The sequence below is a fragment of the Sebastes umbrosus genome, chromosome 12 (genome assembly GCF_015220745.1).
Source record: "Sebastes umbrosus isolate fSebUmb1 chromosome 12, fSebUmb1.pri, whole genome shotgun sequence".
Classification (NCBI taxonomy): Eukaryota; Metazoa; Chordata; class Actinopteri; order Perciformes; family Sebastidae; genus Sebastes; species Sebastes umbrosus.
In genome coordinates this window covers 26,251,553-26,277,261 of record NC_051280.1, presented here as the reverse complement: position 1 = coordinate 26,277,261, position 25,709 = coordinate 26,251,553, and the positions used below count along the sequence as shown (strand labels likewise).

General features: G+C 40.3%; 1 protein-coding gene across 2 annotated transcripts; it reads left to right on the top strand.

Moving 5' to 3' along the window:
- Positions 1-1,477: 1,477 nt before the first annotated feature.
- On the top strand, positions 1,478-24,646 carry LOC119499173 (glutamate decarboxylase 1-like). Of its 2 annotated transcripts, XM_037788426.1 has the most exons (17): positions 1,480-1,740; positions 2,634-2,751; positions 6,602-6,658; positions 8,930-9,067; positions 10,395-10,637; positions 11,772-11,862; positions 16,044-16,156; positions 17,175-17,290; positions 17,646-17,725; positions 17,868-17,922; positions 18,820-18,936; positions 19,034-19,098; positions 19,556-19,634; positions 20,699-20,848; positions 20,957-21,064; positions 21,777-21,866; positions 22,631-24,646. In XM_037788426.1, exons 2-17 carry the CDS (start codon positions 2,676-2,678, stop codon positions 22,802-22,804), a joined length of 1,752 nt encoding a protein of 583 aa, XP_037644354.1. In that variant the 5' UTR covers positions 1,480-1,740; positions 2,634-2,675; the 3' UTR covers positions 22,805-24,646. The 2 variants fall into 2 exon arrangements, with proteins under 2 accessions (XP_037644355.1, XP_037644354.1); XM_037788427.1 differs by lacking the exon at positions 6,602-6,658 and having other exon boundaries at positions 1,478-1,740; positions 22,631-22,804.
- Positions 24,647-25,709: the final 1,063 nt, after the last annotated feature.

Genomic DNA, 25,709 nt, shown 5'->3' with positions numbered 1-25,709 from the left:
GTAGAATAAAAAGCGAGAAAGACCGCTTATGACAGTGGACGGGTCCAACAAACACAGGATTTTTAACCAAGAGACTGGCGTTTGAGACCGGTGTTTTGTTTTGTAAGTAACGTTAGTGACTGTCACATATTTTTTAGTGACATTTGTGACGTGTTTTCCATCCTTGGATTGTTTCCGTATGTATTTTACTTAGTTTACGTACTTATTTTAAGCCCAACCATGACGTATTTCCTAAACCTAACTAAGCGGTTTTGTTGTCTAAACTTAACTGCATCCATAGTTTTGTTGTGTGGCGTAAAAACGACGCATGCAAAAAGCCTAAAATGTGTCCTCATGACACGCGAAATGTCCGTGTAATGTCGTGCTATTCATACGTCTTCCCGTTAGAAATCCGGTTCAAATTTGCACTACATTTGGATGCAATCTTGACTTGTGTGACCGAGTTACAGACGTTCAGAGCACAGATGGTCTCAAATGAGGCTAAACTGACCTCAACAAAGCCAGCAAGACAAGTTCAAACTGGTTCTGTTAGTGCAACCGGGCGGGGGGTCATCACTTCAGTACAGGAAGTAGTGAGTTGTTGAAATCGTTGACACTTTTAATCAGCTGTAAATGAACACAAATAATAGCATACTTATTTTATTTCAACATTACCAGTGAAGGGTTTTCTATGGATGAGGATGCTGACAATCAAGCATGTTTTTCTGTGATACTCTGCTCTATTTGCACATCACTTTAAGGGTTACCATCCTCTCCTCCACACACACACACACACACACACACACACACACAGCTAATCCATCCTAGTGGAATGCCATCAACCAGTATATTCCCAGTTATTATCACATGATGGCGGAGCTTATCTTTATGAGTCGTCTCTACGCGCTGACTTGTGAAAAGACTATGAGTATGAGCGCCATCTGATAAAGGCGCTGTAATTTGCAATGACTGAATGAACATAATGGCTGCATGTGGTGTCTCTCTCTCTCTTTCTCTGCTGCCCATTCGGTGGACCAGGACTCAGGCATGAGGATGACAATAAGTCAACGCCTTCCAAGCTGGATGCACTTAGATGTCTCAATGTTATTGTCCATATCAAGGTTATAAAAAAGGGTGCAGGTCAAACATTATGATGCATGCAGTGTTGGTGAATATTACAGCTGCATGGATGGATGGATGGATGGATGGATGGATGGATGGATGGTAGTATCATAGATTTATCACAGCTCCACTGAAACAGAGATGTATATAAATTCAGATCTGTTTGTGACTAAAACCCATAACTGTGTTTGTCATCCCAAGGTCAATTGCTATGTAACCCACTCAGGATACATTTTCTCTATCCTGTGACACCCACACCTGGAGACACACACACACACACACACACACACACTCATGGGTATACGTCACTACCCCTTTTTTCTTTTTAGGCGTCTTAAGGTGGATGGTGGCTGTCAGTAGCACTCAGGGAGGCTTCATTAGTCGTCAGAGGGAGGCAAGGCTGTGACTCATGCTTGCGTGAAGAGACCAATGGGCAGACAGAGCCTGAGATATAAATAACGAATACAAAAAAGAGATATTCTTGAGGGAGGAAAGGGTCACTTGCGCGCCTCTGGATGGGATTTTATTAGTGCGCTCTGTTGGTACTCAGCCATCTCCGGACTGTTGCTTGTCGCGCCTTTGGCTGGCAAATTGTAACATCTAGTTATAGTTTCTCTGGACTCGACAACCTGTGAGCCGGTAAGATGCCTCCTCCTCCTTTCATTTCAGCAGCGCCCTTCTTATATTGATTTTCATATTATTTCACAGACGCACAGGTGATTTTAACATCGGACTTATTTTGGGGAAAAAATGACAAAATAAAATGCAAATTCGTCGTGTGAAAGCACCCAGATGAGTGACAGAAGGGATTCATTAGTTGTCCAGTCATGGTGACATTGAGTGATGATGGGATGGGATGCGCTTGTTCAAAGCGCAACTTAATTGAAATGTCGATTTGCTGAGTCAATGAGGTTATTTATAGTTGCATCTTATCAATATTTGCTTAATAAATCAGCTGTCATTTTAATCAATCTGTCTTCACATCTATTCGTTTATATTTTTTTCCTCATAGCCTATGTCATTAAATCTTGTTGTCATCTGTGAGTGGATGATCACAGGTATACAGCTCATAGATTAACGGTCTGATGCCCAAAGACTGATGTCTGAGGAAAATTATAATTTTTGCTCCATTAGAGCGCACAGTAACAAAGGAAATATGTGTCTTATGTGTGATAACTTTTGAATTTTATCTTTAATATTGGCCATTAATGTCAAATACAGCCTTAATGGCAAATTGAATGCAAAGAAGGTTATCTCCAAAAATGAATGTACCCACATGAGCATTATGTTATCACCAAGACTACTTATCCTGATGTGCGTATTTCTTGTGAGTCGTGCGTAATTGTCTCCAAATTGCGCGTCTCCAGCTGTATCCTTCGGGAATAAATCTTTTCCTGGTGACTCACAGTCGATCATTTTCTGATCAAATCCAGATCAATTAAATGGATTATTCAAAAATATATATATTTTTAGGTGCAGGTTGTATAAGCAGACCTGTCCACTCCTAACCCTGGATTGTTTTTTGTTTGCAGTTTGAGTTATTTCCCAGCTGGAGATCAGATACCAGAGGACTGATGGCCACGTCTGAACCGAAAGCTGCCGTAGGGGACCAGGACCCTAACTCCTCCAATTTAAGACCTCCATCCACAAGTAGGTCCTCCACACACTCCCTCCTCATCCTCACTAACAACACCCTCCATCCACCGTGATCCGGTATCGATCCCCGGAGGGTAAAGTCTCGTTAAGGCTGTTCTCTCTCCGGAGCGTTCAGGCTGTGCGCGCTTTACAGAACCAGCCCACTGGAGCTGACAGGCTGGACTGCACTGTTAAGAATCTCCCAGTAAAATAACAGTAAAGAACTGGCAGCAGGGTTTGCCTTTATGTTACTGTAAAATTAACATTATTATACTGTCGCTGAAATTTACAGCTTTGTGCTGTTAATGAAAAATACATTTTTTTTTTAAAAATTAATTTCACAGTATTTTACAGTTAATTTACTGTTTAAAGATACATTATAAAGCTGCTTTTCACCTTTCTTTCATCTTACTGATTTGTTTTAATGCACTATTTAGGTTGTATTTTTTACATACAACATTATTTTTTGCCTAGATGAATAGACTTAGCAGGTTACAGACATAGGAATAGTCACACTAAATACAATTAAAGGCACTTGTTAGGAAAAAAGGCTATAATAGACTTGTTGACACTTTTCCCAAAATGTCTGTCTATAGCTGGCTACAAGCACAGAATGCAAACCACAACAACATGTGAGTGAAGAACAATAAAGCTAATTCACTGATTTTACAATCACAATGTACAAGCCTCACATGTGCAGATCAGGTCCCAGAATTAAAACAAATACTGCATGAAGCTGCAGAATCATCAGCCCACTGGAGCTGACAGGGACGGATCGGTGCCTTGCTCAAAGACACTTAACAGTGGGATCTATTGCCAACACGAAGGCACCACCTCCACCTCCTCCTCTCTGTCTGCCTCCCTGCTCCCTCTCTCTCTCCTCCTTCTCCGTCTGATAACAGCGAGTCTGGTCTGGGCCATTTGCTGTGTGAGCTGCGTCGTTAATCATTCCGGTTAAAAACAGAGCCATCACAGCTGCCTGTCTGTCTCTGTCTGGAGGATCAGCGGTGCGCACCGAGCGGTGGACCTTTAAAGACGCACAAATAACGCGCATTGGTATTTCTAATGATCCAAAAAAGCATTTTACTGATAACATTTTTGGAATAAAAACGCATTTTTCCGATCGAGTATATAATATAGTTTTAATATTTCCCAGTATTTTCTTGCGGGTGTGAGCAGATGAAGAGCTGCAGAGGCGATGAAGACTATAGGACCACTGTGATGCTCCTCCTTAGCTTTGCTGTGTTTTTTTTTTTTTTATCTTATTTATTTTTCTACATAAAAACCCACAAAATGTGACTTGTGGGTTGTAAATAACTTCCAAGAACATTTATGAATACATTATGAATATATTGGTTGTTAAATTTTAATTTATGTGTATAGACTTTATCTATAAATTGCACCTTCGTTGTCTTGGTTTTAATCGGGATTTTTTTAATGTTTTCGACAAATTCCGCACAAAAAAAAACAAAACATTCGTATTACTTATTATTTATTTCTGTCATAATTCATCTTATCTCGTTTCCCAGGATGCTTTAGGCCCTCGAGGCTGCATATATTAGTTGCTCTTGAAGACAAATTTTCCTTTTTTTTTTTTTTTTTAAAGTGTCTGAACCTATTTACATTAACCTTTGGGTTAATTAATCATTTTATAGTCGCATGCACAAAATCGACTCCATAATAGCGCACTTTGAGCAGCCATCTGCAGAGCAACGCGGGGAAATCATCATTACAGCTTTTTTTTTTTATCTTCGGCCAAATGTAAAAAAAGGAAATAAGCACAAGCAGTTTCCTGGGAATCAATTTAATATTTTTTTCTCTTTATCGAATATTTTTTTGGTAATCTTTTATTTGTGGCCCCCTTGGGTGTCAATAAACATGTCTGGAAAAAAAAATAAAATGTGAATTTGTGCCAAGAGGAGCCCATTAAAAGGGAAGATGTTTGTTTTGTCTGATCTGCTCGTATATATATACTACTATACTGCTGCTGCTGCTGCTGCTGCTGTTACCATTATCTCTCTTCCACGCTCCATCTCACGCCTGGCGGCTTGTAGTGTGTGTGTGTGTGTGTGTGTGTGTGTGTCTTGGCCTCAGCACCTCGAGCTGTACTTTCTCTCAGAACGAAATTGCTTCAGCAGATTTAAATACTTGTTTTTGTTGTGAAAGTTTTCCATCAGGTGTATCCACCTCCTCCTCCTTGCTGCTGCTGCTGCTGCGCTTTATTCCCTCTGGCTTTCTGCTCCTCCATCTCTGCTCACGCATGTCAGGGTTGTGTGCGTGTAGCTCAGTGTGTGTGTGTGTGTATGCATGAAACCAGTGGCTGCTGGTGGAAATGTTTCTTGGTGGAGCTGTGGTGCCACATCCAATCAATTTCAGCAAACATCCTGGTATGATTTAATGCAAAAAAAAAAGTGAAGGTATCAAAAACACATTACTACTTTGCAGTTAAATAATTAACAATTATTTTATTCCAACAGGAAGAGTAAAGAATGCTTTTAAAAAACACAACAGTATAAAATGTACTCAATTGTGGAAAGTAACTTAAAGTACTTAAATACAATTTTGAGGTACTTTACGTGAGTATTTCCAGGTTCTGCAAATTTCTGCTCCACTACATCTCAGAGGGAAATATTACACTTTTTTTTACTCCACTATATTTATCTGACAACTTTGGTTACTTTACAGATTCAGATTATTAATACAACATATAATCACATTACAATCAAATTACACATATTACTGGGTGCATTCCATATTCAAAACACACAAATATTGACAATTTGTATAATCTTTATTATTATTATTGTTAGTAGTAGTACTAGTAGTAATGTTTTTTTGTGTGTGACTCTATTGGCCGGCCACCACTGCATGAGACTATATATAAGTTTCTGCATCGAGCCCACTATATGGACTTTTTCCGGCCACAGACATCACCAGCTCGCTCCAGTCACATACTGTGTTTCACTCAATTAATTCTCTGCCCTCCTCAGTGAGCTCATTTCACGGGCGTTAATTCCAGTCCGCCCCTTGGCTGGGTGTGTGAAATGTCATAAGACCCATCCTCTTATGACCAGTAGGTGTTGTGGTAAATAAAAAAAAAACTCTATCAAACAAAGATGAACCAAACTTACCCAGATTTAATGCTTTAAAGGTCCCATATTATAAAAAAGTGAGATTTTCATGTTTTTTTCTTTATTATAAAGCAGGCTTCAGTCCTATATAAATACTGTGAAAGTATCGAAACACTCAATCCACAAGGAAACCCACACAGCCCATATTCAGAAACTCTGCATTTGAAACAAGCTGTCAGGATTTCTGTCCATTCGTGATGTCACGAATATACAATATTTAGACCCAATTTTAAATGTAAACATTCTAAATGTGTCCCAGTTTATTTCCTGGTTTCAGTGTATGTGAATGTCATCAGCTGACAGGAAGTACACATGGACCCAAGCTGTTGCCTAGCAACGCAATTCTGTTGCAATTCCGTAAAAATGCGCTAAAACGGAGCGTTTCAGACAGAGGGTAAATACAGGAATATTCAGGCTGACAGTATGAGGGAAATAAATTTTTTTTTTTAATATTACAGCATGTAAACAGGTTCTAGTAAAAACACAAAATACAAGTATGAACCTGAAAATGAGCATGATATGGGATCTTTAAAACATGAAATTTTCCCCAAAAAACAACAAACCAGAGTGTTCAGAGTCTCACACCCGGCCAATGCATTGCATCACGCTTTCCACTGTGCTCACTGTGCTCCACCAGCTTTACATAGTTATATATATTTATCCATCATCCGTGCACCATCCACGTTGTCTGCGCGTCCTGCACACCGAAACTCAAAACGTTCATTCTGTTTTAGCTAACGAGTATGCGTGGATGCACGGATGCACACGGAAACTGGGGATGAAGATTTGTGGTAAGTTTTTTTTTTTTGGGGTACACACAAAACGTTTTTGACATCTTAGAAAAAAAATGCAATTTTGGAAGAACCACATTTTTTTGGGTTATATGAAGAATGTATGATTTGTCTCTTTCATTGGGAATGTGATATGTATTTCTGAATATATTCCTTTAAACGTGTCATAGTACTTATTTTTTTTTAAAAAATGGGGATGAAGATTTGTGGTACGTTTTTTTTTTTTGGGGCACACAAAACGTTTTTGACATTTTAGGAAAAAAATGCAGTTTTGGAAGAACCAGATTTTTTTGGGAATATGAAGAATGTATATGTCTCCATAATATTCCATTGGGAATTTGATATGCATTTTTGCCTATATTCCTTTAAAAGTGTCATAGTTATTCTTTTTTTTTTTTAAATAAATGAACCTTTTTGGAGGCCTGAAATAGGCCATGATAAAGGCTGTTAGGCCATCCACTGACTGTCACAGTGTGTTTCCATCTTCTAAAGGTCAGTGGACATTAGCCTGTAGGTCTGATGATGAGAGCTCCAGATCACCCACCCTACAACCCCCCATGTCTTTTCACATTTCACCACCAAGAGAAACATCCTCTAGACAGGCCTGGAAATATACTGTATGCTATCAAGCCCAGAACAACCCTTATATAATAACCTATAAATAAAAGGAGTAATTTCATTTCCCATTCAGATATTTCTTTGCAACAAAGAATGCAATTTCATTTTCCTATAAAGCTTGCTGTCAATCTCACTGATGGCCTATATATTATATATTAGAGTGGAGAATAGTGCACGTTGCATTTCTCCATCATTTGAAGGAATTTCTTTCAGTGGCTCAAAAATAAAAATGTATGGATATGTTTTTTCTTGCAGCTGTGCAAAGGGAAATTAATGTCATGTAGATATGATCCATATAATCAAACTATATGATACTATTGGCCTGTTTGTTAGGGCAGAAATCAATTATAATAAGACCAAAGGATCGAATAAGTTTGATATTTCTGAGAATGAGAAAATGACCATTAGATTTTTATTTGGTCTAAATTACATTTTAATGGACTTGAATGGGAATTGAATGGGAATATTTCTGTATGAAGGCTTCAGCAGTTAGATGGTCTCACATATTGATTTCGAATATGTCATTTAGGATTTAATGAGCGAAGTATTATGGAATTTTCATTAAAACAAATATAAGAGACAATATTTTTGACGCTTAAGGATGTGTGACGTCCACGTGTTTTGTGCGTAATTACGCACACACGTGTCCACATTATATCCTGCAGATAATGGCCAATATTAAAGATAAAATTCAAAAGTTATCCCATATAAGACACATATTTCCTTTGTTACTGTTCGTTCTATTGGAGAAAAAAATGATCATTTTCCTTAGACATCTGTCTTTGGGCATCAGACCGTTAATCTATGAGCTGTATACCTGTGATCATCCACTCACAGAGGATATTTATAAGGAATAAAAACAAGATTTAAAAAAGATGCTATAGTTAAATTGACATAGGAAGGAAAATAAACGAATAGATGTGAAGACAGATTAATAAAATGACAGCTGATTTATTAAGCAAATATTGATAAGATGCAACTATAAATAACATAATTGACTCAGCAATCGACATTTCAATTAAGTTGCGCTTTTTCCACGTGTTTTGTGCGCAATTACGCACACACGTGACCACATTATATCCTGCAGATATAATAGAACTATTATTGAGAACATATAGTGTAGGTCTTGCAGGGTTCAGCCTGCTTTAGGGCTCTGTGCATCCCTCATTAACCCTCTTTATAGGGGGTGCATTTAGTGGCTGTATGGGTCATCACTGGTCCACTGAGCCGAGCAGTCTGTGGAGGACTCTGGGTGCCTCTGGGTGCTTCCTCACTGGGGTGTGGTTGTGACGTCACAGGGTGGGGCGGGCACACACACACACACACACACACGCACACACACACACACACCCACACACACACAGACAAACACACACACCCTGGTGGCCCTCTTTCCTGTGTATATATCGTTGGCCTCCACCAGAAAACTATCTCTCATGAAGGAATTCAGGAGCCTCATACAACATAGATTATCACCTAAAGCTGCTTTACCACCCACATATTTATAGACTGAATAGCACAGAATATTTGGACCTTCATTATTAGTCTTTCTTTATTTATTTTTTATTTTTCTATCTGTTTTTGTCCGTCTGTGTGTGTGTGTGATGGAGGTGTTTGGTGATAACTCGTGCCCTCCACCGTGTAACACCTTAGGGTTCCTGCAGAAGAACAACAGCCTGGAGGAGAAAGGAAGGCTCGCGGGACAGAAGAACCTGCTCTCGTGCGACAACAGCGACAGAGACGCGCGCTTCCGACTCACCGAGACAGACTTCTCCAACCTGTTCGCCAGAGGTGAGAACACAAGCCTAGTAGACATATGCGTAAAAAGCTAGTTTACCCAAATCTTTACCATTTACTACATGCCTCTTTTTTTTAGAGCTGTATTCTAATTGGTCACATTAATCGTAGGCTAATTACTTCTAATCAAAGGAACTGTTGGTGACTTTGTCAAGATAAAACTATTAAAGGCCTCAGAGAACCAGAAAAACATATCTTCTGTTTTCTTAGTTGTTACCTTGTTATATTTTTGTCACAATATTGTACCCAATAAAAGTCAACTTTCTAGAGAGGAGGACTAAAGTATTGAGGAATCTGAAAAAGAACCAGAAGCTATAGGATTGGCTGTAGTGTCAAATTACTGCAAATTAAAACAGCAACACATAGCCAACACCATTTTTTGGAAATTGATTGATTTGATGTCACATTTTGACAGTTTTTGTTTTTTACATACAAACTCTTTTTTTTAGCCTACCTTTAATGGAGGGTGGTCCATTAGTTTGAACAAAAAAATAAGACATATAATTATATTATTATAATTTGTCTTGTATTTTATACACCAAGTGGTACATGCAGAACAAAAAAGTGAGAGAGAAAAATTAATAAATAGATAACTGAGGAGAAAAAATATCTAACATACATACACACATACACATATCCACACATGCACATATACACATTCATCTACACATACATATATACACATACACACATGCTTGAATTCTTCACTATGGTTTTGATGTCATTACTCAAAAACCTCTTGAACTACTTCAATACAAGTTGTATTTAGGTAACTTGTATTTGTGTTCTACTTGTTAACAGTCATCACATGTTTTTACAAACAATGTTAGAGTCACAATATTGACTGAAACACTAGAAGTCAAATGTTACATCTGCCCCCCATCTGCAGATTGTAACAACATATGGGGGCATTAGAAACAATACTAGTAACACCTTCATATAAATACCAAGGACCACAATAAATTACCAAGAATATAGATATAGTTAAAACAATTTAATATCCATTGAAAAATCAATTATAATCACACCTTGCAGGCCTCGTCTTTAAGAAGAAAAAAGAGCACCACAGCATTTTATGAAGTTTTTAAAGTCAGTGTTTTAACACAAAGCTCAGCTGAACCCGGCACCGGGTTCGTCTGGTAAAAGAGGTTAAAAGAATGACTATGTGCCCAAAGCTTTCTAAAGGCTACTCTATTAAACGGCAGTGATTAACATGCTCAGAGGCTGGCTGTTAGCCTGACAAAGGGGAGCCTCCAGTCCAATATTTAGCTGAATTAATCACCCATGCTAAACTTTCTCCACCTCTCTCCTCACCTCTCAGACTTGCTGCCAGCCAAAAATGGTGAGGAGCCCACCATACAGTTCCTGTTGGAGATTGTTGACATCCTCACCAACTATGTCAAGAAGACCTTTGACCGCTCCACCAAGGTGCTGGACTTCCACCACCCCCACCAGCTCCTGGAGGGCATGGAGGGCTTCAACCTGGAGCTGTCCGACCAGCCCGAATCCCTGGAGCAGATCCTGGTGGACTGCAGGGACACGCTCAAATACGGCGTCCGGACAGGTAGGCCATTCAAGGTTGAGCTGTACTATAGAGCTGTATAGAGGGGAAAAAGGGGGGTTGAATAATTCATATGGTGGCGAATGTTATTTTAAATAGCAAAAGGAGATGAAAAGCAATTAACCTTCTCTGTCAGTTGCAGACCATGATATAGTCATTATAATACAGCCTAATATTAGAATTTTACAGTAATTGTATCCTCTCTGATGGTATCTCCAATAATATTTCCTATAATATATGATGATTAAAAAAAAAAAAAAACATGTGTTCATTTTATCATTTCATGTAAATTAGTGAATTCAACACAAACCATTAGAGAAGGAGCTGTTTGCCAGATAGTGTAACAGCCTATTACGATGACATGCCTTATTTATTGTCCCTCTGGTGATTCAGTTGACATCCTCCTTTTCTTTCCCCTCGACTTATTAAAGCAAGTGTCGCCTGAGGGGATCTCAACACGGGCTGTTTCAAGCTGTTAAAAACGACAACGCTCAAACTGTCCCTTGGGTTTTATATATCACACAGGGTCTACTGTGTCTACAACTCAACACCACTTTTCATTGGGAGACATGGTGTGGGCTTGTGAAGTCCCACTGGAGGAGCTGTCCGTGGTGCTGAAATATAAAAGCACCATCCTCTCTCGCTGTTAAGCAGCATTGTCATTAGATTCATATTTCACATTTTTATTCAGAAATAACTTCCCTGTTACAGCAGCACCTCCACACGCTGCTTATATCCATGACTGCATTTAGGCTCCGAGCCTTTTGATGGTGACTGTGTGTTCAAGCACCTTACAGTCTAAATGGCTGTCATATAGCCTTGTTACCAATGTAATTATGTACACTGAACAGTGCTGTGTCAGATCCCTTCGGTTTCACGGCTGTATGACTGTGAACATTGAACTGTTTCTTTATGTTTCTATCATTTTTATTTGTTTATTTTCACAATAGGCCAGCAGCTTTAGCCTGCAGGACACTGAAGTCATTATGTCTTCATAAAGCTAATGTACTCCGGACAAGGCAGATATATCAGTCTTTCTTATTGCTTTCTCTTCATATCAAGCATGATCCCCTCATAAAGGCAGTGAAGCCCTGCTAATAGGAAAGCCATTAAGATAGTTATATTTTTCACATTTAGGTCACCCACGATTCTTCAACCAGCTCTCTTCTGGTCTGGACATCATCGGTCTGGCTGGAGAGTGGCTCACCTCCACTGCTAACACCAACATGTAAGTTTGCTTTGCTTGCATGTTTGTGCATGACACAGTTATTATCTATATGGGGAAACACCTCTATTATGCCATGACGGGACAGTTTGTAGGCCACTGGATATAGCCCCTGGTCATTATCAAATAATGTCACGGTGGACGTACTTATTTTGTTCTCAGCCCTCAGCTCGCTGCACGATCAGTCCCAACGGCCTCCGAGGGCAGTTATATAAAGTGTTTGGTTTGTCCTGTTGAGAATGTGTATTGACAGATGGCAGGCTGCCACTGTGCTGTACTGTATATCGGAGGCAGCCCGGCCCCCAGGGGTGGTTAGATTGCATATTGATCTCAGGTCACAGTTACATGGTGGCCCAGTCTGATAGAGGGCATGAACCACATCAACATCAGACTCACACACACATATACATGCTGTAAATAAGCTATAACTCTCTGTTATGACCGCTGGAGTAGGATAAAGAACATTGCACTAATACTACTGTACAGTATCAGAGTATTGAATACACATGCACACACAGTTACACGCATAACTAAGCACATCTTTGCAGAGCCAAATATTTACAGCTCTGTCGATTCATTCTCAGCAGAGGGATGAATAAATTCCTCACTGGACTAGACATGAATTCCTCAAAATTAAGAAATCACAGCCCCATACACTTTGGAAATCTACAAAATATATTTTGTTGCTTATTTATTTTCAGTATTAAGACTGACTTTAAGGGCCAACCAGAAAAATCAACAGCACTCATATGCAGGGAGGCAACTAACAATTGTTTTCTTTATCATTTAATCTGCCGATTAAAGCTTCAGTAGGCAGAATGTTTTTGGCATCATCGGGCAAAATGGTACTGAGCATTCACACTAATCAAACAAACTGGACTTTGGGGTAAAGTGTACTCGTATCCGAGGCCTGATGTGAAAGTCTCCAAAGGAAAATCCTCAGAATTTAGAAGCTGCAAGTAGGGACGGTTAAACAATTAACAATTCATCGATTGATCGATAAAACAAATATAAACAACAACAAGCATGACAATTATTGAGCTACAGACAGAAGGCAAGAAATATGACAGCATTTAAAGCTGCAGTGGGTAGAAATGGAGCAAATATGATTAAAAAAAGTTAGTTTTATAAAACGGTCACTATAATTTGACAGTAGTACATGAGACAGGTAATCTGAAAAAAATCCTGTGCCTCTGTGTCCTCCGGTGTCCTCCGGTGTCCTCCGGTGTCCTCCGGTGCTCCTAATGACATCTGCTGGAGCCTGCAGCTGTCAATCACTCGCAAACTCTGATCAAACGATCAAACTAGGCAGCGCTGATCAAATATGAATCCATATTCTGATACTGTAATGACTATTTCTCACCTCAGATGTTTTCGGAAACCTCTTGTAGTGTACTGTTTAGCTGTAAAATGAGAAAGTTTGTGACCCGGCAGCCATGTTGAGATCAGTTGAGGAAATACCAAGCACCGCTCACCAGCCGGAGCACAGCCAATAGGAACACACTCTCTCTGAAATGACCTGTGATTGTCCAACGTCTCCCGTCACGGAAAAGCCTGAAAACAGAGCCATGCAGGTGCAGAAGTCTAGTTATCTCTCAGAACACTTGAATTAAAAAATGTTGAAAGGTTATTATTATTATGCCAAAAGTATTCTGCCTACTAAGATTATTATGGAATTTATGCCCGATGATGCCAAAAAATATACTGCCCACCCTCACTTTAAAAACAGATTTTTACTTAAATATATAAGTACAACAAATCTGCAAGAGTTTGCCTTGGTGACATGATGTAGAGACAGAGTTTCAGGGTACAAACCGACATGTCGCTGCAGAGACAGCAGCATCTGTGCAGTGGAAAAACACCACACAAGATAAGTAGTGGGCGGAGGACAATATACACCACTCATATGTGCAAATTGAGCATTCAGTATCCTCTCACTATTGTGGTCTTTCCTCCTACACTGGCTGCTACAGGAAAGATCAATGTAAGGATAACAAACGCTAAAGGAAACACTTAATTTATCCCATTTCTCAAAACATTAGCTTAGGAAACCACCCTCCCCCTCTTAGGAAAAAAAACTTTCCCATCTCATCTCTTGCTTGGAAGAGACAGGGCCATTGAATTCACACACTGGGGCACACTTTTATAACGACACACACACACACACACACACACACACACCAGCTCTGGCTGTCCCAGATACAGCAGCTAGGCTTTCCAGTCCATTGACTGCAGGCTCATTGTGAGCTGGTCTTAGCAGATAGGCCAGCTGGGCCCCACACTGACACACAATGTTCTCCGGCTGCACAGAAAACCATGTCACACTGTGGAAACTGGCTGCTGCGGCTCCCTGCGGAGTGCTCATTCCGGCTCTATTGTCCCCGCGGGTACAGACTGACTCAGTGCTCCTTTGAGGGGCTGAGAGGAGAGCGTGGTTGGGGGTCAGAGGGGTTAGTCACATAGAGACACACACACACACATTCAAACGCAGACTCGCACGCATCGAGTGCCCTTGATGACGATAATAAGGGCATTTAGGGGCTGTCCCTGGAGACAGGCAGGTGACTGAGGGGTAATTTTCACCCTGAAAAGACCAATGATTGGCTCTGATTGTGATAATGATCGCCATTATTGTCATTACAGCGTGAAATGACTCACAGAGAGAAGGAGAATTTTAAAAAGGTGCTCTGGTTTTTGTCTATTTTTATGCTGTGGATACATTTTAAGAAAGAATAAATAGTGCATTAGGTATTTTTTTGTTCCTTATATGAAGCATAATTCCAATATATCAAAGAACACCATATATTTCTGAAATTAGGCCAGCGAGAGGCTGCAAAATAAGTCTTCTTTGTGATTTTTTTCCATTGCTGTCGCTGTTCATATAGCCAAAGCCCAGCAGTCACAATCTTATCTGGAGTATTGACCTGAAGCTAATGTTCCAATCAACCCCATCCCGAGGCTGAGCCCTCACCGGGAATAATTACACAAGAAAAATAGCTTTTTCTTCTCTATTTTTCCATCCTCCTGTTTTTAAATTCAATTTCCATCTATCCTCGAACCACAGCATCCACTCTCTTTTCTCTCCTATTCTCTCTTTGCCTCGTTTCTTTTCTGCTCTGCTTCCATATCATCCCCTCCTCTTCCTTTGTTGTCCTCTGTCACAGTTTCCTCGCGTTGCATTGTTTCCCTGCAGCTTTCCCTTTATCCCTCCTCGTCTATAACCAAGCTACGAAATCGCTTTGAGTCCTCCTTTAGATACATACTTGTGAACAAAACAGAGAGGAATCGAAGAGGAGAGAGGAGATATTGTTGTTGTTTTAGATGGTGATGGTGGTAGTGGTTGATGGTGGCTGACGGGGGGTGGTGTAGGAGTGTTGTGTAACTGGCCTCATTAAAAGCAGGGTAAACAGGGATCAGTCCTAAGGGTGTGAGTGTGTGTGGGAGGCGGTGAGATGGCCCATCAGTTAGCAAAGAGAGGAAAAGCTCAGGCCTCACTGTAGGAGGTGGATTACTCCAGGAGAGTGTTGCTCTTTTGTTATCCACGGAGCTACGAGTCATTTTTAATAATTTGTTAGCTGACAGACAGACAGATCAGAAACACATATTTTTTTGGTCATTTAATCTTTTTTCTTTCTCTTAATGAAAGAATGAAATTAACAATCATGGTGTCTTCCTCATTTGCTGAATTTTAGGGTCAACAGAGGCTGTGTTATCTCTTCAAAACACTCTCCCCGACGCTCTTTCTTTCTCACACACACACATGTATAAACACCTACACGTCCTCTCAGCCATCAAATCAGCCTCATTCAGACTTGCAGCTGAGATTGGCAGGATTGACAGATAGCCATCAGAGCTTTGTGGAGCTTTAATTAAACCACTGAGTGATTTTAGAAAAGCCTTTGAATATGAATGTTTGCCGGCCGACTCCTATCAGACACTTTTTTAATTAGCCCAGTCAGCACAAGCTCCAGTTTGTGCTCTGTGGATAGAATTATAGTAACGCTAATGAAAAACCAATGAGTGTGTGTGTGTTTAGGCTTTCTCTTATCTAAAAGTGTGCGTGCATAAGAATCTTCTTTTTATTCTTCTCACTCACAAAGCAGATGTTAATGCCTCCACCGTTACAGTGATGTTGAATGACGTGCTATATGTATATTCATACATTATGTGATTATGATTGACAGGTTCACCTACGAGATCGCTCCGGTGTTTGTGTTGATGGAGCAGCTGACTCTGAGGAAAATGAGAGAGATGATTGGTTGGCCCGGCGGAGAGGGAGATGGACTCTTTTCACCAGGTCGGTCTATGAATAACACATTGAACGTGTGTTATTGTGTAGAGGTGAAAGAAAATCTTGATACCAGGGCTGTCAATCAATTATAATATTTAATTGTGATTAATCGCAAATGAATCACATATTTTTTATCTGTTCAAAATATACCTTAAAGGGAGATTTGTCAAGTATTTAATACTCTTATCAACATGGGAGTGGGCAAATATGCTGCTTTATGCAAATGAATGTATATATTTATTATTGGAAATCAATTAACAACACAAAACAATGACAAATATTGTCCAGAAACCCTCACAGGTACTGCATTTAGCATAAAAAATATGCTCAAATCATAACATGGCAAACTGAAGCCCAACAGGCAACAACAGCTGTCAGTGTGTCAGTGTGCTGACTTGACTATGACTTGACCCAAAACTGCATGTGATTATCATAAAGTGGGCATGTCTGAAAAGGGGAGACTCGTGGGTACCCATAGAACCCATTTTCATTCACATATCTTGAGGTCAGAGGTTAAGGGAGCCCTTTGAAAATGGCCATGCCAATTTTTTCTCGCCAAAATTTTGCGCAAGTTTGGAGCGTTATTTCCCGACAAGTTAGTACGACAGTTGGTACCAATTGATTCCTTGGGTTTTGTAGTGTCGTATGATTGCAGTATCTTCACTCTAGCTTTAAAACTGAGCCTGCTACAACCTCTGAAAGATCGATTGCGTTAATGCGTCTAAAAGGTTTAATTTTTTAGGTTAGGTTACAAGCTGTTCCCTCATTTGAAAACCAATTTATACGTGTAAAAAGTTACATACAGTCCCTTTAAGTAAGTAGCCGTGTAATAAGCGGGATAATGTACAGCGTCCAAGTCATCATTGTGAAATAAACCCCTTTTATTATTAAATTATATAATATAAATGATCACCTAATTACCATGAAATTTGCAGACCTGTAAAATGAAGTGTTACCGATTTTTGTAATAACATCTCCAAGCTGCTGTCCAAGGTGCTGATGTGTGTCCGTCTCTCCTCAACAGGGGGCGCTATCTCCAACATGTACAGCGTGATGATCGCACGCTACAAGTACTTCCCAGAGGTCAAGACCAAGGGCATGTCTGCTGCTCCTCGCCTCGTCCTCTTCACGTCTGAACACGTACGAGACACACACACACACACACACACACACGCACAGTAACACACACACACACACACACACACACTCCATTTTAGGTATCCTAATAAAGCAGGCGCTGTGCTTCATTGGCTGCAGATTGAGGTCATTGAAGAAGTCCGGTAATAATCAGTAGGTCTATTTGAATCCAGGCAATGGCTAGTTTTATGGATTCCTTTTGCTTTTTATCACATCTGCTTTTGTCTACAAAGCATCGCACGGCTGACAACATGACAGAAAGCAAGCCAAAGCTCAAGTAGCAATTGCCTCACAAAAATCTCCACATTATTATTTCATGGATCTATTATTTCAATGGAAGACGAATGTGTCCCCACAGAGCCACTACTCCATAAAGAAAGCCGGAGCTGCTCTGGGTTTCGGCACCGAGAACGTGATCCTGCTGAGCACGGACGAGAGGTGGGGATTCGTTTAATTTTAAAGTCACAATTAATACAGTAAATATGTAAAGTACTTTTGTGTGTGAGCCTGTAAAAGAGGAGACTGCTCCATGATTCTTGTATTACATGTTGTATGTGATGATAATATGACGCTCTTTCAGGGGGAGAGTCATTCCTGCAGATCTGGAAGCCAAGATCCTGGATGCTAAACAGAAGGTCAGTGTTTTTTTGTTCCTTTTTCTTTCTTTTAATTTCTATCTCTCTTTACTTGTTCCTGCTTTTGAACCCTAAGACACCCACAATAGACTCTTTTTTAGGGGGGTCTTTAGGGGGAGATAGCAGGTCAACAGTAGATGTCACATAGAAGTGGTGTATGTCATCCGAAAGCTGAATTCATTAAGATTAATTTGAGATGCAGCTGAGCACTGTGTCAAGTTGTTCTAGTCATAAATTAGAAATAAACATGAAATAATGACTGAATTAAAATGAATTTTAAAACTATATAAGGGTTTAGAACATTATGATAGAAGTATGTGATGGTCATCCCCATGCTCTATTATGTCTTAGAGGTTGTTGCCGCAGTTTTTGGGTTGTTATCATTTGTTAAACAGATTTGGTGCTAAATTTAACCATTTTTTACCACTCGAGAATTAATAAAAATTATCAAATATTCCTCCAGAATACCACATTAAGACACCAAGACCTTGAGGAACACCATAGAAAAAGCCATGCTGTGATTTGGTATCAAACACTTTTGACATTTGGAGATTTCTGCAAGACGTGTATTTTTTGGGGATTATCATAAGGTGTCTGTAAAGGGGGGACTCGTGGGTACCCATAGAACCCATTTTAATTCACATATCTTGAGGTCAGAGGTTAAGGGATCCCTGTGAAAATGGCCATGGCAGTTTTTCCTTGCCAAAATTTTGCCCAACTTCGAAGCGTTATTTAGCCTCCTCGCCGACAAGCTAGCGTGACATGGTTGGAAGCATCTTGATACCGGTACCTTCACCTTAGCTCTAAAACTGAGCCTGCTACAGCCTCTGAAAGACAGTAAAGTCGGGGGTCTCAGAAGGTTAACCCTCTAATTATCATGTGTTTTTTATTCCACAGGGTTACGTGCCACTGTTTGTGAACGCCACAGCAGGTTCGACAGTGTACGGCGCATTTGACCCCATCAATGAGATCGCCGACATCTGTGAGAAGTACAACCTGTGGCTCCATGTTGATGTGAGTAGCTGACACCGGAAGAGCAGTTGCAGTAGTATTTGGATAACGGTAAATGTCTTTGCCTGCGTACCCTTCTATAAAAGCGCTGTCTCCTCAGGGTGCGTGGGGCGGTGGACTACTGATGTCCAGGAAGCATCGCCATAAGCTTAATGGAGTCGAGAGGTAAGTACATGGGAACGGATTGGTTGCTCTGCATTGTTATTCAAAGGTACTACTGATAACATTCAGCCACTAGATGTCACATTCTCCCTCCTCCACTCCGTTGCATTCACTTCACAACAGGTGGTTGCCAGTTCGTTGCACAACCTGCATATTTTATGGTCGAGTGGAGTGAGACTCAGACAGACATGTGATGTCAAGTGATGAATCTTTTGTGGTTATCTGACGTCCTCAACCAGTGAAGCAAACACAGCAGTCAAATGAGTCCAAAACTCCCAAATAGAACAGTTTCCATTACAATGGCTATCTAGTTTTAGGTAACATCTTTGGTACCTTTCTAAAAGCTCTCTCTTTTTTTTATTATTTGTCTACATAAAAATGTTATCAATAAGCCCTTTAAAGAACTTTTTCAGTGAAACCACTTCAGTACATTAATATAGAAATGTATTAAACTTTGCAGAGCCAACTCTGTCACATGGAACCCTCACAAGATGATGGGCGTGCCTCTGCAGTGCTCTGCAATCCTGGTCAGAGAGAAGGTACAGTAAACACACACACACACACACACACACACGCACACACACACACACACACACGCACGCACGCACGCACGCACGCACGCACGCACGCACGCACACACACACACACACACACACACACACACACACAATTGAAACATTTCCAGAAGTTTTTTAACCAGTTAAACACTGTATTTTGAAGGTTTTATTTGTGTCCCGTTCTTTGTACCTGGATTATTGTTATGATGAGTCATTCTCTTTGAAAATGATCACAATACATACTATCTATTTAGGGCTGTCAATCGATTAAAATATTTAACCGCGATTAATCTCATGATTGTCCGTAGTTAATCGCGATTAATCACAAATATTTTTTTTATCTCTACCTTAAAAAGAGATTTGTCAAGTATTTAACACTCTTATCAACATGGGAGTGGGCAAATATGCTGCTTTATGCAAATTTATGTATATATTTATTATTGGAAATCAATTAACAACACAAAACGAGGATAATTATTGTCCAGAAACCCTCACAGGTACTACATTTAGCATAAAGAAATATGCTCAAATCATAACATGACAAACTGCAGCCCAACAGGCAACAACAGCTGTCAGTGTGTCAGTGTGCTGACTTGACTATGACTTGCCCCAAACTGCATGTGATTATCATAAAGTGGGCATGTCTGTAAAGGGAAGACTCGTGGGTACCCATAGAACCCATTTACATTCACATATCTAAAGGTCAGAGGTCAAGGGACCCCTTTGAAAATAGTCATGCCAGTTTGAGGTCGCCAAAATTTATTGTGAGTTTGGAGCGCTATTGAGCTTCCTTCGTTCACTCCAGCTTTAAAACTGAGACAGCTACAACCTAATTATTGTAAGTTCTGTTAATGCGTTAAAGAAATTAGTGACGTGAAAACAAATTTGTGCTAATGCTGTATTATCGCGTTAACTTTGACAGCCCTATATATATTACATGGTCATATTAATGTAACCTTTTGTAGTACCAGCAGTCTGTGAAAGTCCTACTAACATACCGTGGGCACAAGTTTAACAATGTGTGTGTACTTTATGTGTGTCTGTAGGGAGTCTTGGCAGGCTGCAACTCCATGTGTGCCGGCTACCTGTTCCAACCAGACAAACAGTACGACGTCACCTACGACACGGGGGACATGGCGATCCAGTGTGGCCGACACGTCGACATCTTTAAGTTCTGGCTCATGTGGAAGGCCAAGGTGAATAAAAATGTCTTCACGCCGATAGGAATTGTAGTGGTGTAGCAGATGCTGTGGCTTTATTGTTGTAATTAGTGCCTGACATACTTGTTTGTTTTCACCCTGCAGGGCACCATCGGGTTTGAGCAGCACATTGACAAGTGTTTGGACCTGTCTCAGTACCTGTACAACAAGATCAAGAACAGGGAGGGATATCAGATGGTGTTTGATGGAGTGGTGAGCTTCTCTAATTTTCTATTCTGTCAAAGTTATTTATCACTTAGGACAATTCAGTGTTCAGTTTTCAGTTAGTTTAATAAGCTGTAATTAATATTATATCGATACTTTATAATTTTAACTCTTCTCTATCACAGTTTTCCTCTTGCTCTCTTTCCTCTACCTATATTTCTTCTTTTTTTTTTGTTTGGTGTAAATGAAAAAAAGTTCTTGAGGTGTGATTGTGTGTTAAAGGTCCAGCGTGTAGCACTTAGGGGGATCTATTAGCAGAAATGAAATATAATATTCATAGCTATTTTTTCTAAAAACGGTTGTGTTTTCGTTACCTTAGAATGAGCCCTTCATATCTACATAGGGAGCGGGTCCTCTTCATGGAGTCCACCATGTTTTTACATTACCTGAAGGCCACCGTAGTTCTCCGACACACTTGTGAAACTGTGGAAATGTGACCTGCAGATAGCAAACCGTGGTACTGCCAGCCGCCGACTGACTTCCGTTGCTCCTACAGTAGTGTTATTATGGTAAGGATGACCTCTGAGCGAGGCGAACGGCGTTACCACGGTTTTGCACTTGGCAGCTCACGCTAACGCAGTCTTGGAAAAGGGAGGAGTGAGCGGAGGGGTACTCAGTTGGTTGCAACCTGCAACCACACCACTAGATGGCACCACATCCTACACACTGTCCCTTTAACTGTATTTATTTCTGTCTGCAGCCGCAGCACACCAATGTTTGCTTCTGGTACATCCCACCCAGCCTGAGAGGCATGCCTGACGGTGAGGAGCGGCGAGAAAAACTCCACAGGGTAAGACACCTGTCAATGACTGTTAGTTTTTATTTCATCACTAGTTGTCTGCGCTGCACGCATGGGCTTCAGATGGAAATTAGCTTTTAGCCATATCTGGCGCAATAGATGTATTGTCCCAGTTAAATAAAAAAAATAGAAATAAAATAAAAAGTAAAAGCATCAATTTCAGATACTTCCACGTATCAGCTTTCATATTTACCTTTCTTTTTTATTCATATATCCAATGATATAGCAGACAGTGTTGCCAGATCTCGTGAGAGAAACAAGCGACCAGGTCTACAGAAGCAAGCCCAAAGGTGCTTCTTTTGGGCTTGTTTCTGTAGACCCAAAAATGCCTAAAACAAGCGACCTTACCTACCACAATATGAGAGAGAGAGGCGGCCATTTGATCCCTTCATATATATGTATGAATTTATTTTGCATTGCATTTTTGCATCCATTATATTATATTTGCATTCAAAATTTAAAGAACTTGAACATTGCATCCACTTTTAGCGTGTAACTTAAACTAAAACTAAACTAACCTTAAAAAAGTTGAACATTTTATTTAATTTTTGTATTTCATTTTTAGTTTGTAACTTTACATTTTCCAAATGTAAAACCAACTGACTACCAATAATCGTAAGCAACTTATCAGGAAAACAAGCCCAAAGTCGCTTATAATAAGCGGACTTGGCAACTCTGACAGCAGACTCCTTTTAGAAACTCTTAATAAAACTATCTAATAATCTATTTTTTTCTTCTCTTTTTTACCCCACCAGGTGGCACCAAAGATCAAGGCCTTGATGATGGAGTCAGGGACCACCATGGTGGGCTACCAGCCTCAGGGCAAAAACGTCAACTTCTTCCGTATGGTCGTCTCCAACCTGGCGGCCACCCAGTCCGACCTCGACTTCCTCATCGATGAGATCGAGAGGCTCGGTCAAGACCTGTAGACCCCCTCAGGTCACCGCTGCTCTGGTGGCCGGAGGGCGAACCTGCAGTCTTCTATCTATCTGTTGTATTTCCAACGCCGATGAGGCGAAACATTCACGGTGCTGCAGACAGAATAATGATAGGACGTTGTTTTAGGTTCTTTCTATCCAGTCTATCTCTGTCTGAAGCATTCTGACTGTTTCTCCAACCGTAGAGAAGCAATGAGAGAGACTTTGAGTGTCTTACTCGCTCGTCCCACATAGTTCCTCCTCTAGACAAAATATATAAGTACTACTGTAAGTATCTGAAAGCTCCAGGTACGACAAACATGCTCTAACATGTGTGTGTGTGTGCTGTGGAATCTTGTATTGTGTGTGTGTTTAATCTAGTTTCTCGTCCAATGTAGTTTGTCTTTCTGTGTGTGTGTGTGCGCCTGAGTGTGCGTGTGTGGTCAAACACTGAAAGGGAGAAAAGCACAGATGAAAATATAACAAACTATCATAGAATTATTCTGCTGTATCATACATTTGCTACGCAAAATTGAATCATGGTGCTTTCAGCTGTACATATAGGCTATTTAATCTGCACCAACCTGAACCAGTGTCCCCTGAACCAGTGTGTGTGTGTGTGTGAATGTGTGTGCAAGTGTGCATGTGGCACACTGAGTGTATCCTGTCGTGTATTTTAAGCTAGCACTGTGTTAAAAAATAAGCTTATTATTACCTAATGTGCACACCATGCGTGTTAAGCTGAGAAGGTTTTTTAGAAAACCTCCAGCAACTGATCTACAGTCTGCAATATTTTCCCTTGTAGAAGTTTAAGATTTAAAAACGTCCACAGCTATCCCGAAGTCTGTGACAACTTTTAACTTGTAAAAAAAACGCTGGCTCGTTGTCTTGTTTCATGCAATCACGTGATATGTGTTTATAACATTGTTTAAAAGATGAATATTTGATGATATAAGAACAGATATTTATTGCATTTCCACTGTTTGCAGATTCAGGTATTTTATTGTAAATGTATCTTTATGTGTATTACATGGTAATACATTTGTAAATGTAATCACGGGAACTTGAGTAAAGTTTATTTATAGTGATTTTTCGTCAGCCAAAGAAAGCGAATCGGGAACAGAGCAATCCATCATCCTTCATATAGAACTTCTTATAGATTATTATAGGTGTTTGTATAACGTGACCTTACTTATAGTATTATTATTGACCCCTCGACTGCGATGCAATTTCTATAGTGTGTTTCTTTCTGTGATTGTGAGTCTTTTTGACCGAATGTTTTTGAGACGACTGACTGGCCTTCTGATGAGATTAAGAATGAAGTCTATATAACCCTCTGGCAGTCGTGCCGGTCTTTTATTTTAGAGAATAGCACAAGGATGTGAGAATGTACTCTCCTCTTGAGACTGGGAAGAAAGTGTTGTTGTATCCGTCTGAATCCTAATGCATTTACTGTAATATAGTATATATTAATTGTAATACATATTACCTGTATTCTCAGTGTTAACGGGAACTCAATGGGATATCTTGTATAAAGAGTTCCTGTTTGTGTCTTTGCACAATGTTCACCTTTCTTTCTTCCATTGTAAATGGACGTGTACTATGGCAGTATTATATTATAAGACTTATGTTAACAAAGTATTTACGGTATCTAGGGACCATTATGTGAATGGCACAATATTGCATAAATCATATTTAAGGTAATCTATGTGCTGTGTGTGGCCAAATGACTCCTGTTTGTGACCAATCTGGTTTTTGGATTAAGCCAGTAAGGGAACGTTTCCCAGGAGGCACTTTAACCGAATCATACCATCTCGGAAAAAAGATCTTTAATAAAGTTTATTAAAGGGAAAAGTGAGTCTGACTTATTGAAACACACACACACACACACACACACACACACACACGCATACACACACACACACACACACACACACACATACATTATTGCCTCTCTGCCTAATCATCCTCGAGGAGGCTTTGTTTGGCCCCCAGCTGAGTGTCGGGTCGGATTGGCTGTTCTCCAGCGTGAAGCCCTCCCCTCCTATCAGCTCCTTCTCTCCTTTATTCTCTCCTCTCTTCTCCCCTATACTCAATTACTCTTTTCTTTCATTTGCTCCCCCCTTGCCTTTGTATTTTTCTTAATTTCCCCCCATCTCTCCTCTTTTCTTGCCTCTATTCACCTTTGAGTACGATGTGATTCAGCCTCCCTAAGCCACAATTTTATAACAAAGGCACTGGTTACATTTACATGGAGCGCATACAAATATCAAAGAGGAGGGGGGTTATGGAGTGAAGCTCAAGATCTCTACAGTGAGATCAGCAATGAGGATGTGATGTAGTGCCACCGCCCTCTGATGGCGACTCTCTGTCTGCACAGTCATGCTTAATATGATTAAAAAAAGTTAATTTTATACAACGGTCACTAACCTGACAGTAGTGCATGAGACAGGTAATCTGAAAAAGATCACATTCCTCTGTGTCCTCCGGTGCTCCTTATGACATCTGCAAGATTTCTCAGACCGGAGGAAAATAACCAAAGGTAAGCTGGGCTACAGACTGAGAGTTTGCAGATTTGTCTGGTGTTCTAATGTGGCATAATGTTAGTTTATAACTTCAATTGTGATATAAATTTATAAATCATAGTGGTTTAAGAATAGACTGTTCAAGTAGAGTGAATGGTGATAGGAGAACTGGGGTGTGTTCACAATAATTCTGTCAAAATTAGGCTATAGGGGTCTGCTGGTCTGCTGGTCTGCTGGGGCAGCAGCATCTCGGCTGCAGAGAGGAAGAGACTAAACAGAGTAATCAGGAAGGCCAGCTCTGTCCTGGAATGCCCCCTGGACACAGTGGAGGTGGTGGGAGACAGGAGGATGATGGCTAAGATGTCATCCATGATGAAGAACGACTCCCACCC